Genomic DNA, 12371 nt, shown 5'->3' with positions numbered 1-12371 from the left:
GGCCCGGACCTGGATGGTTATGCGGGAGGAGTATTAAGAAGTCTAAGCAGTGGTTAATCTCAGTACCTCCAAACGACGCAGACTGCGGTCAGGGGGGCGTTTGGTTGTAAAAGGCCTCTATATCTCCCGGTCCGGACCTTTTTAGGTTATGCTGGAGGAGTGATGAGGGAGTCGTTGAATATCTCCCGGCCCAGACCTTGTTAGGTTATGCGGGAGGAGTGTTCATCGGCGACTTTATGTTTCTATGTCTTGCAACATGCATATGTGAGCATTTGTGTTGCATTGTGATGTGCCAATTACTGAATATTCCTAATTGGATGAGATTGCTTGGGTAAGTAATTTTAGTGTATCAAGACACCCGGGGAAGATCAGTACGGTCTGGGTGTGATGGCTATTTTACTACGCCGGAATTTCAAGAGTTCCGATCTGGACGAAAGGAGAAGCTAACTCCTTGATCAAAACAGCCGAAAGGAGAAGCTAACTCCTTGATCAAAAGAGCAGAAAGGAGAAGCTAACTCCTTAATAAAAAGAGCAAACTGATTGTCCCTCGGAATGACCCTCAGAAACTTTTGAGCTAACTTGAGTTGTTTTGCAAATATGCCGTAATCGCGGACGAATACTCTCTTTCCAGAAGGGGAGACGTCACAAACTGTTGACATGTCAAAGCCTAAGAATTGAGCCAACTTGCAAATGTTGGCCGAGGGGCCTAAACCCTAAGAAGAACAAGTAGCAGAAAACGAAGAAGTCCTACCAACTTATGGGGACCCTGTCCGATGGGGCCCCAAGTGACATAAAGAATTAAAATAAAGCAGGAGTCACACACACACAAAAGAATTGCGAAGCTAGTGGATGACGTGGCATATTTTCGAAAATCACACTGACTGATGACGTGGCATGCCGTATGGATTTCCGCGTTTTGCGTTGGTTGCTGACGTGGCAGCTGTATGAAATTCCGGATTTTACGTTGGCAGCTTTTGAGCATTGCTTTTGGACCAGATGCTTTTGAGTTTTGAAGGCTTTTCACTGTAACTGCTTTTCAAGCCAAGGGCCTTTAAATATGAGGCTAGGGCTCATTCTCTGGCATGCTTCTTGGAGAAGGTGCAGAGTCTGGAGTACCGGCTTGTAGTATGTTGATGCAATATAAAGAAATACCGAAAGGGGCGCCAAGGTTTGGGGCCAATACTCTCTGGGGTGGAATTCCGCCACTCCGTGTCGCGTGTCGTCTCTCTCTCTCTCTCTCTCTCTCTCTCTTTCTTTCTCAATTCAATTGTTAATGAAGTGCTAAAAGTCTGTTCAGTCTATTCTTTTCTATTGGCACATGGTGCTCGTCTTGTGACACCATGAGTTCAAAGGACTGGTACAACCAAATGCTCCCCAGACCGTAGCGTGCGTCGCTTGGAGGTTCAAGCATACAACCAAACGCTCCCCAGACATCCCGTCTGCGTCGTTCCGAGGTTTTCAAGCATACAACGAAACCCTCCCCAAACATCTTGTCTGCGTCATTCCGAGGTTCAGAAAATACCAAAACAACATTTCTCATTGCTCCACTCGGGAGTAAAATTGCCAATCAATGAAACAAGTATTAAAACCAGAGTCAAACAATTCAAATCAGTACCAAGATAGGTTTAAAACAGATACAATCCATTTCAAACAAATTCAAACAATACTTTCTCAAACAGAGTTCAAAAGTATCTAACTACAATACAACTAGAAAATTCATTCAGGTTTTTGTTCGGACAATCGAACTTTAAGGATGACTGGCTTGTCCTTCTGCATCAGGGTAATGGTTCGGTTCAGGATGTGGAGAGTCGCATCATTCTTGTCGTGCCAAGGCATGCCCTAGAGAACGTCGCAATTGCCCAACTTCATAATGTGGAAATCGTCACTGGAAGAGCACCAATGAGTGGTACCACTTTTTGAGTTTGCCCCATGGCTAGCTCAACTTCAATTTCTCCACCGTCTGCATCATAATCAAAGTGCATCTGGTTCAAGAATTTTGGATGGATGAAGATCTCTGTAGCTCCGGGGTTAAAGAAAATAAGGGCTTTCAAGCCGTTGACTGTGCCATATGCTCAACACAATTCATTTGTAGTCTCAAGGCGTATGCCATAGATATCAAGGACTAGTCCAATAGCAAGTCTAGCTCTCTTAGCTAGAGGTGGCCTTGCGGATCTTTCTATCGTGAGAGCAGAAGGCTGCTCTATAGACGTCGAGGCCCGCTCAGGACATGTAGTGAATGTATGTCTTGTTTGAAAACATTTGAAACATCGGCCTCCTTCTTGTAAAAGGGTTTCTCGTTGACGCTGTGTCAGACGAGGCTTTGAGGTTGGGTTTCACGAGACTCTCAAGAATTTGTTCTGTGTTGCCGAGAGTTTTGGTTGGTGGCCGGAGTTGGTTCTGTGGTAAACTCCAACTTTCCCTTCATCAGTTTGTAGCCGACTGCGGCATGGTCCATAAGTTCTTGCATGGTTGAGACTTGCTTGGATAGATAATATTCCTGCAATGGTGATGGAAGTCCAATGGTGTATCGCTCGCACTTGTCCTCCAAGGAAATGAACTTAAAGGACACTGGAAGGTAGACGTCGAGAAACCTTTGGTTATAGTCGTCCATGGTCTCTGTGTTTGGAGGCAGCTCAAGTTCCTCATCAGGAATGATATTGTCCAGGTTCTTCATGAAAGAGTAATTTGGCGAGTAAGTCGGCGAAGGGATTTCTTCTTCTTCTTTCATGTTGCCGGGACGTTGCTACTGCAGGGTTTCTCTGAGGCCGTGTTGGGGCCCTAGTTATTCCGTGAGTTGGTACTAGGGGATTTTGAGGTGGCTCTTCCACCATCTTTGCTTCAATGTAATAGGGAATAGGCGGAACGCAACCCAAACATTCCGAAACGGCGTGCCAAATGAGTCCCATTCCCGAAACAAAGTCGGGAATAGAACGCCGTTCCGGAACGGGGTGTAACCAGAACGGTGTTCCAAAATAGGGAGGAAGGCGGGGCGGAACGGGAAAAAGTAGGCATTTGGGGGCAGATTTAAGGCTGTTTGGGGGACATATTTGGGCCAGTTTGAGGGCAGGTTTTGGTCTGTTTAGGAGTTGATTTGGGACTAAGCTTAATGGAGGTAATTTAAGCCTTACTTTAGTCGACCGTTCCGGCCTCGTTCCCGTTCCGACCCCCCCCCCCCCCCCCCCCCCCCCCCCCCCCCCCCCTCCCCCTTTCTCCTCCCCATTCCTGTTCCGGATAACAATGCTTTGCTTTCCCTTTTTCAAGGGTCTTAAGCACTTTCTGCACTTCTGGCTGAGCGAGAGTATCTTGTAATTCTGCCATCTGTTGTCTAAGTTGCTCAAGCTCTTCTGCTGGTCTTGCCATGACGGGTATTTTTCTACCAAGGACCGTCTCTCCTTAAGAAGGAAACAAGAGGATCTTGCTCTGATACCACTGTCACAAAACGGAAGTGTGAACTTATAACTTTTAAAATTAATCTAGCTTTTCATAGGAGATTCCACAAAAGAAAAAAGAGAATAGGACGCTGAAGACGGACACAGCACTAGGGACTAGAAGATGGGTTGGTCCCTCCCCCTTGAAGGAGTTTTTTAATTACTTCTTGAAAAATTACAAGCACATAAATCTGAAACGGCATACGTTGTTCGTATCCCAAATACTATTTTGATGCATAATGCATGAAATTCATAAGCCTATTGGCTGAAATTTTTCATACCTGTAGCCGTGATCAACTAAGTTTGCTTCGTACTAAGAATTTCTGCGTGGGAGTGGCTTTTGTTGGTATCTGCTTGCACAGTAGATGCCCACACAAGTTTTCCTTGGCTGAATTCTACTTCTGGAACGCGTTAGAATGCTGAAATTTTCATGGACAGCTGGTGTTGTGCTTGTCTGAGTGCGACTTTTCCCCGCGGGGACACACACAAGCTCCTATGGCTGCCTTTTGCCTTCGTCTTAGGCTTCACAGCCTTTGCACGGCTTGGACGGATCCCAGAGTAAGGAAATCGTGTGTGTGTGAGAGAGAGAGAGAGAGAGAGAGAGAGAGAGAGAGAGAGAGAGAGAGAGAGAGAGAACGTTCTGATTTGAGAGCGGAGAGAGGAGAGTCTCCTATGTTGGGTGGAAACTGTTGCAGACAGACACCAATTGGTAGCGCTTTCTCCTTATAACGCTTGTGTATGCTGATTTCTTGCCAGATGGTGCCAGAGAGAGAGAGGGAGAAGTGCTCGCAATTTGCCAGCGCTGGCCTTTCCAAATTTCCATGCTAGTTTGCTGTGTTTTAAGCCTTAGTTTAATGTTTAAAACATTTGACTGCTTTCATACTGATCGGCTACTAAGTTTATAAGGTTATTTACACTTAAAAACGGGCATTACATCCTAGTTTTCCGGCCGATCTAGAGCTTTTATAACTCGTTCGATTTTGCGACTCTCTTGACTCAGTTTGTCGGCTCCAGCCGGATCGTATTTCCACCAGTGTGGCTCTTTCCTCTTCCATCTCGCGATCTAGCCTTTATTGTACATACTTTTTTCTCATTGGGAGAGTCTCCCCATGTTTTTGATGAAAGATTGCACCAGATCATAGAGCTACAAGGACTTTTATCATTGAATGGTGAGCATTCATGTATCTGATTATTCCATTTTGTTTATGCAATGCCATGATAATTTTTCAAAGATGTATGATGGAAATATCAGTGAGTTTCATGTATCTGGTTATTCCATTTGGTTTATGCAATGCCATGATAACTTTTCAAAGATGTACGATGGAAATATCAGTGAGTTCTTGTATAAGATGTTTTTTCCAAGAAAAAGATCCTTCTATTAGTTAATAAAAGTGCCCATTGAGCTACAAACTGCCCAACAAGAGGGGGGGGGGGGGCTACATCAGCATGAGGGAAGACTTTTCCAATGAAAAAATGAGATATGTACAATGATGACTAAATCAAGATATGGAAGTAGGAAACAGCCACAAGTGGCCGGTAATTCCCCCACCTCTGGGCATAGCGGAGGGTTGGCAGAAGGCCCCTCGTCGCCATACCTTTCGGCGGGCACAGCCTCCTGCAACACAACACCCAAGTCTCTCCAACAGTCTCACAGGTTTCAACTACTTAGGTGGTTCAGCCACTACCGGACATACCCTCTACTTTGCAGCATCCGCCCATGGCTACCTCACATTTGTCTATGGAAACTGATTTCCCACCTTTACAATCTTCACTAGGCCCTTCACCACCCCCCACAACATTGCACCCTTGCCACCCACCCTCACCCATGGCACTCCATCCTCCCCATATCTACTATGTGTCCCACCACCCTCATGTTCCTCGATCCTTCATAGCTTGTGCGCTGTCAGCTTGGCAGTTCTCTAGAGCTGAGTACAACAGTGATACCACTAGTCCATTATCGGTTGTACATTTTACTGCGTGCATAGAAGCCACACTCTTTTTTAGATAGTAGGCAGAGTCCCATGCTCCTCTTCTTCCTATCTTTTGTTGGCATCGAGACATGGACAGAGGTTACAGTGATGGATTTTGTTCTTTGCCACACCTTGTAGGCTATCCAAACTTGGGCAAGATGCATTCCATCATGCATTGCTCTAGATAGATTGGCAAAGAGCATAAGAGCTATACAATGGCTACATACTGAGGAATGGTATTGTTTACCACATGTTCTGTCTGTGGAACATACTTCCCCGATCCCTCACACCATGCGAGTACGGTCGAAGTCGGCAGTAGTCTCCACACGCGGATGCTCTTCTGACTACTTCGGTTCTTGGTTTACAGTTGCTTGCTCCTTTGTCTCAAGACAACTCCGATGAGCACTACCACATGATGAGGATGCGCTTCCATTAGCTCTTGTTCCACGGCTTCGGCCAGGGATCAAGAGGGCTCGGCATTGATCCTCAGTTTTCTAGCTGTTGACACGGTTGATGTATGCCTTTGAGGTTTCAGATTCATCATTGGTTGACTCATGGATTTACATATTGTCACTTGGAATTTCATTGCTTGCATTACATTGGCACAACGGTTCTAGACATAATTTTTTTCGTAGAGGTTTTGGCTCTCATGTAGATCAAGATGTGGATATACGTCTTGTGCAAGAGCATAAAGTCATGTATAAACAATTATTGTAGATGTGGCAAGACAGATTTTTGCAAATGCAACAAACTCACACAATTCAAATGTGCATGCCAAAGTTTTGCATCGAAACAGCCTTTGAATCCACAACTACAGTTGCAAACTTTTACCCCACTTGTCATACAAAGTGAGCTTATACAGCCCACAACACAAAATGCCAGATGCAACAATTTCAATACCAGAACTGAGATCATGAATTGTACATCTGTCATCCACAAATCTGACAACAAGATTGCAAGTGCAAATACAAACAAAACGTTCTTTTTGATCCCTTGTACATAAAGCGCATCAACAAGTGTGAAAGAACTACCATTCGCAGTAGTTACCACAATCTTTCCACCTACGTTGAAGTGATAAGAGGCATTGTTGGCACAAATGACCGTATTCTGGTGAGGAACAACCTGGAGAGAGGTAAACAAGTCACGATGGGAAGTAATGTGCTTTGTAGCACCACTATCGAAGTACCAAACATGTAATTTTGTAGCAACTAACATACATGCATCATGGACAGAAGGATCATAAGTACACTCTACATTGAATGCCCATTCTGCATCTACATAATTGTCACAATCTCCATTTATAAAGATTCTGCAATAGCTATTTTGGTAGTAGATCCAGCCTCTTTCTTCTTGGCTTCTTTGGCCTTCAACTTAGGGCATTGCTTGATCAAGTGATCATTAGCCTTGCAATAGTGGCAACGCATCATCTTCTTGTCTTTTTCACCAGAATTTCCAGAGGAGTTGCTGCCAGCAGAGGCACTAGACATAGGTGACCTGCTACTCATAGAAGAACCTCCATAAGTGGTTGCATTATTACTACCACTTCCTCTTTGAGGAGCAACAAAAGCCTGCTCAATTGCACGTTGTTTAGCCCTATTTTTTCATGAAAGTGACTCTTGTAACAGCAATGTGCACAATGCATCAAACTTGACAACTTGAGAGTTTCCTTGGGTCATAAGTCTCCAAGTACGAGCAAAAGTCTAGTAAGAGTAGCAACTCATCTTCAAGAACAATCTATATAAGTGGATTGCCAGAAATAACTTCAGCTGCAGAAATGAGTTGCTCATTGATATTCTTGATACCAACAAGAAAAGTGTTCGTGTCATCTTCCTCTTACATAATCTTTGACTACAGCTCTTTATGCAACAATGCAAATTTTGCCTCATGGCGACTTGCATAAAGACCAGCCAGAGTATCCCTAAGCCTGTTTTCCTGATTTTGCCTAGTGAATGTGAGGAGTAATAGTGCGCTTAACAGATAATGCAATCAATGCATGAGCCTCTTCATCTCTTACATCCCGACGAGATTGCTCAGCCTCAGCCATAGGCAAAACAACTCTAGCAACAACAGATCTGTTAGAACCTGCAACATCCTCAACAAAGCGTGCATCCATAGAAGGCGGGACGTACATCAATGCCTTGCACAACATTCTAGATGCCATTTGACACAAAGAACACGCGTCATCATATAAGCTCACATTGGGTAGTTATCTCCATCCAATTTTTCCTCCGCAGCAAACATCTTGAAAACATCCATGTTGTTGTCACCCATGGTGAGTGACTGCACCTGATGTGAAAACTACCCCGAAAGAGGAAAAATGAAGCAGGACTAATGTGTGCTATATAGCGCAACCCGAAAAGGATGTTTTGTAGAAAATTGCTCTGACAAAAATTCTTTACAAAAGGATGAAATTTCTAGCACAGTTTTGCATGTAGTGGAAATGGAGGTCGAAATGAGCCCCAATCGAAAATCTAAGCACACCATGCTCTACGAGTTCTCCCAAAGTATTTATCAACTTTCTGACGCTCTCTGAAGCTCACCGAAATCGAAGAAAGTGACGAGGGGGGTGCTGGTAACTATGCCTGGGAGGATGCAACGTGCTCTGATACCAATTGTTGGAACTACGGTTGCAGGGATGCATAAACAGCTTGGAGAAGATGAAGAAGCTCAAGGCACACAATAGAGAGTGTATTGCTTAGTGTGCAAATAAAAAGTTAGCCCTAGAATGATGGGTGTATATACAATCCACAGGGAAAAAACATTCTAGTGAGGGAAAAAGTGCCCCGGCGGTCCTGTGCTCACACACGTCACTACCACATATATGGTAACATGGTCATGGGCATGGTGTGCTTGAAATGTGAAAAGAAAGCTACATCTCAGATTGTAACAAGATTTAGTAGATCAAGACATCCGTGAAAAGATCAGTGTGGTTTGGATGTGATTGCTAAATATGTTACAATTACAATGATCATGATGTGTATTTTGGACCCTCCAAGGAAATGTGATTTGATCAATGATTGATATCTTTGTGAAAGTGCTGGATTTGCGTAGTCTGATGCCTGAGTACATAGAGTGAGTGTCTACTGAAGAAAGTTTTTGGCCTTCGTTTGTTTTGCAAGCGTAATCAAAGGGCGATTACATTTCTTTCAAGAGGGGGCATGTCACAAGTTTCTAATGTGGCATGCTGAACTGGAAGGATTGGCCGAGAGGACTAGGGGGTTACAGTTAAAAACTCTAACCGAGAAGAACTCGCTCTTGTGGCCAAGAGGCCTAGGGGGTTAGGGTTTTAAAAACCTAACCCCTACTAACTTGAAGAACACCGGCGGAGGGGCCTAATCTCAAAAAGACAAAAGCGTGAGGGCTGTCCCAGATGTCCGTAAAATCATTGACATGATGACGTGGCATAGCTGTACGGATTTCCATGTTTTGTGCTGGCTGATTTGGCGCAAGCTGTTGGGCTTTTGGTGCCAAGTGCTTTTGGACCAGAGCTTTTGGGCATCCCTTATTCTCTTTATAAGAGCTCTTGGGGCAATCTCTAGGGTGCATCTGTACGCAGAGTCTCAGAGAGCTGGACCCTCGGGGAGTTGGACCTTTGTGCAACAATAATAGCGGAAGGGGCGCTAGTCTTTGGTGAAAGTGCATCTAGGGACCGAACTCTGCTGTTCCGTGTCGACTCTCTCTCTCTCTCTCTCTCTCTCCAAGTTCAGTTCAGTTATTTGCAGTTTTTGTTTGTCTGTTGCTATTGATTTCTCGCTTGGAGTATCCAAGCCTGTAACATGAAACTGTACCAATGAGGACATCTGCTCCAATTGTCAGGGTTGCATATCCTCGTGTCAATCTCGAAGCTGTTGCCTCTCTCATAGAGAAAGAGGATCTTGTAAAAATGGCTCTCAGATATTTTTAGGACACTTACATTCTCCACCACTTCCTGACCCTAAGCAAACATTGGTGCTGGTTTTGTCACCCGCTGTGCTGTGATGTTGAATATCATCACCTTAGTCTTGCCAAGTTCCACAAACAAATTCTTTTCTATCCACCGTTCTGTAATGCACCTAACTGTCTTTGTAGCCCCTCTGGCAGTTAGCATTGACAACAATATTGTCTGCATAAAGCAACGAGGGTGTCTGAGTGCGTGATAATTGTACACCTCTATCACCCTCTCTTATCATTATAATCTGATATGTCACCAACGTAGAAACCACAAAGAGTAGGAGAGGGTGGACATTCCTGCCTCACTCCAACGGTGTCTCTGATAGACCCTCTGGCGCACGCACTGTACCTGTCACCATCTCATAAAGTGCCAAGATACCCCTTGTAATCTCTCTCAGAACAGCCAAATCATACAATCTATGCATCAATCTTGCTGCATGCATGACTGAGGTAAAGATGCTGCTTTGAGTTGTGGGACTTTTTTATTGATGTAGTGTGAGTTTTTTGTTTAATTGTCTTTGTGTCTTATCTGAAAATGTTGTACTCATTGCAATGATTCAACTCCCCCTCCCCTTTTGTCACAGAGTGAATCCTAATATACTCTCAAAAATTCTTACTATGGACAAGACCGTGTTGCAAGCAACGAATGAGCTGTTGATTTCCAAGGTGAAAGCATACAGCACTTTTGAAAATTGTAGTTGTCAGAGTTATGGAACTCTTGTGCTTGACTTCACTTTTCATCAATTAACATAGAATTTTATTAATTTGTGTTTTGCAGGGTCAAAAGCCTTTTAAATGAGACACTTTGTCTTTTTGCTTTCAAGGTAGCCTGATCTCCATTAATACCGCTATACTCACTTCTGTGTACAATCTTGAATGCACAGTATCAAGTTAAAGCATCGGGCCAGTGTTGCTTGTTCTCTCAAAGGAAAATTGCTATTACATGATAGTGCTAGTGTGATGGAAATGCTATGGGCCACAGCAGGCAGTGGAATACTCTAAATCACATGGGTTCTCCTTGTTTGTGACCCATTGTATTTTTTTCTTAAACAGGTTATAATATCACATGCTACACCAGAGTGCTCCATACCAAGGTCTTTCCTTTCCCAATCAGTGCCAATTGTGAACAATCAATCAACCAACTTGTTATCTGATTTATTATCGACTCCAGATTAAAATGCTGTGTATTGGTACGCTGTGAGTGCTGCACACCTATTTGCTGGTTTGCAAGGCTACATGAAGGTTCAACAAAAGTTACAATTTTGAAATTCATAAGGAGGAATTCAGAAATTCACCATATATCGACATTTTTAAGCTTGAAGTTCAAATACAATCATCAAGTCTAATTTTAGACTGATTGGGTGTTGCAAAAAATCCCTGTTACTAGTTGAATAGAAAGCACCGGGGCCCATCTCCCAAAGCTTGATCTCTTTAGTGGACTACCCCTCAAGCACCAAAATAGGTTTCGTGTCAAAAGCGTAATTGCTTTGTGAAATCAAGAATGTTGACTAAGAGAGCGGTTATGAGCTCAAAGCCGTCGAGTGTTTGTTGTGCAAATTGCAAGGGCTAGAGCATTGCGGCTTGAGGTGATTCCAAGTCGAAGTTTTGGGAGCATTTAAAGAGGTAACATGTTAGGGTTTTGCAAGGGTGCTTGTTTCTTGATGCATTTGAGATCAGGTAGATTCTACCCAATTAGAAACCCGAACGATATTATCCAATTGAATCTAAAAATCTTTACAGAGCCAAAGTAGCATCCACAAGAAGTTAAAACTTCAATGTTATGCCATGGCTAACATATATTATGACCGTGATGGGCATAGATATAGACAAAAGTCTTACGTTCTATGATGTTATGGGTCATGATTTACAAAAGGTCAATTCATAGGAGACCCACCAGATAAACAATAACAGGGGAAAGATAATGAGGTTTATAGCCTAACTTGGGAAAAAATATATCAATCACTTTGTAGCTATACCTGGGAGAATCTCATGACCTGAAAAGTAACGTGTCATGGCCCCTCTAGGTCTTGCTCCTCTGGAAGATGGACACCCCCCTAGGTCCTACTGCACTAGAAGAAGCCTGTCGCATGCCTCTAAATGGGCTCTTTGCTAGTGTAAAACTTTGTAATAAAGCATGCATGTGATGACGTAATTTTAACTAGAATATCTTTGATTAGCATAGTCTATCATCTTGAACAAGGGCTTGAATCCCTTTCATAGGAGATAATGAAATTGTCCTTGTATCTCATAATATATTGGGCACCAACATATGCAATGATCCCTTGTCTCATGCTTTAGGTCACATAGCTGGAAAATCCCTTGCTTTGTGGGTACCAAAGTGTATCTAACGCTCTATCTCTAGCTGGTGGGAAGAGCTCCAAAGCTTTCCTATGATAAATAGAAGCCTATGCAGGAGGGGTGATCCTACTATAAAATGAACCCACCCTTAGTAATGTGAAGGAAGTGTCTCCACCTTTGGTGCTGCAACTAGGGATGCTTTGGTTTTCCAAGCCAAATATGAATAAATATTTATCTTTGTCACCTCACATTCTCGTTTTTGGTTTTGTCTATGCTTTTTTTAAATACACACAAAGTCTTTTGATCAAGTCCTCTTGTTTTTTATTTTTCTCTCATAAGATTTCTTGGTCAAAGGATTGGTCTTCTCTGACACCACATAAGAAAATAGAGAATGGTGTATGAAAAGAGAGGTGGTAGGGGAAGAAGACCAAAAAATAGATGTGAGGAGGAAGGTATTTCTTGTGTTGATATCATTAATTATAATAGTAGCCCAATCTTCCTAAAGGAGCTCTAACCACCTGACTATCCTAGATCACTTCACGACAAGCAACAAGTGTGAATCTCAATCTCAGTTCCCGATATGACCCTCGATTTTTTTAATTTTTAATTTTATTTTTTTTCCACCATCAGCGTAGAGAAGGTAGTAGGGAGAAACTATACACATATCATGTATTTACAACTGTACATTACACCCTCAAGGGGCAATCATGGGAACCACCCCCCCAATAGGGGAGGAGAATACACC

The 12371-nt window shown here is 43.2% G+C and overlaps 1 protein-coding gene across 2 annotated transcripts in view; it reads left to right on the top strand.

Moving 5' to 3' along the window:
- Nucleotides 1-10627, top strand: part of LOC147453873 (uncharacterized) — a 57701-nt gene extending 47074 nt beyond the window's left edge. Inside the window, exons 5-7 of one of the 2 annotated variants that reach the window (XM_086515938.1) lie at nucleotides 9913-9994; nucleotides 10107-10152; nucleotides 10382-10627. In XM_086515938.1, coding sequence (XP_086372064.1) covers nucleotides 9913-9994; nucleotides 10107-10127 — 103 coding nt within the window. In that variant the 3' untranslated portion in view covers nucleotides 10128-10152; nucleotides 10382-10627. Of the gene's footprint in view, nucleotides 1-9912; nucleotides 9995-10106 lie in introns of both variants that reach the window. The other variant, XM_086515937.1, reaches the window with a different exon arrangement.
- The last annotated feature ends 1744 nt before the right edge of the window (nucleotides 10628-12371 follow it).

Source organism: Adiantum capillus-veneris, chromosome 7 (assembly GCF_014529385.1).
Source record: "Adiantum capillus-veneris isolate H3 chromosome 7, ASM1452938v2, whole genome shotgun sequence".
NCBI lineage: Eukaryota > Viridiplantae > Streptophyta > Polypodiopsida > Polypodiales > Pteridaceae > Adiantum > Adiantum capillus-veneris.
Note: the sequence above shows the minus strand (reverse complement) of the source record. Positions and strands in the feature narration are given on the sequence as shown.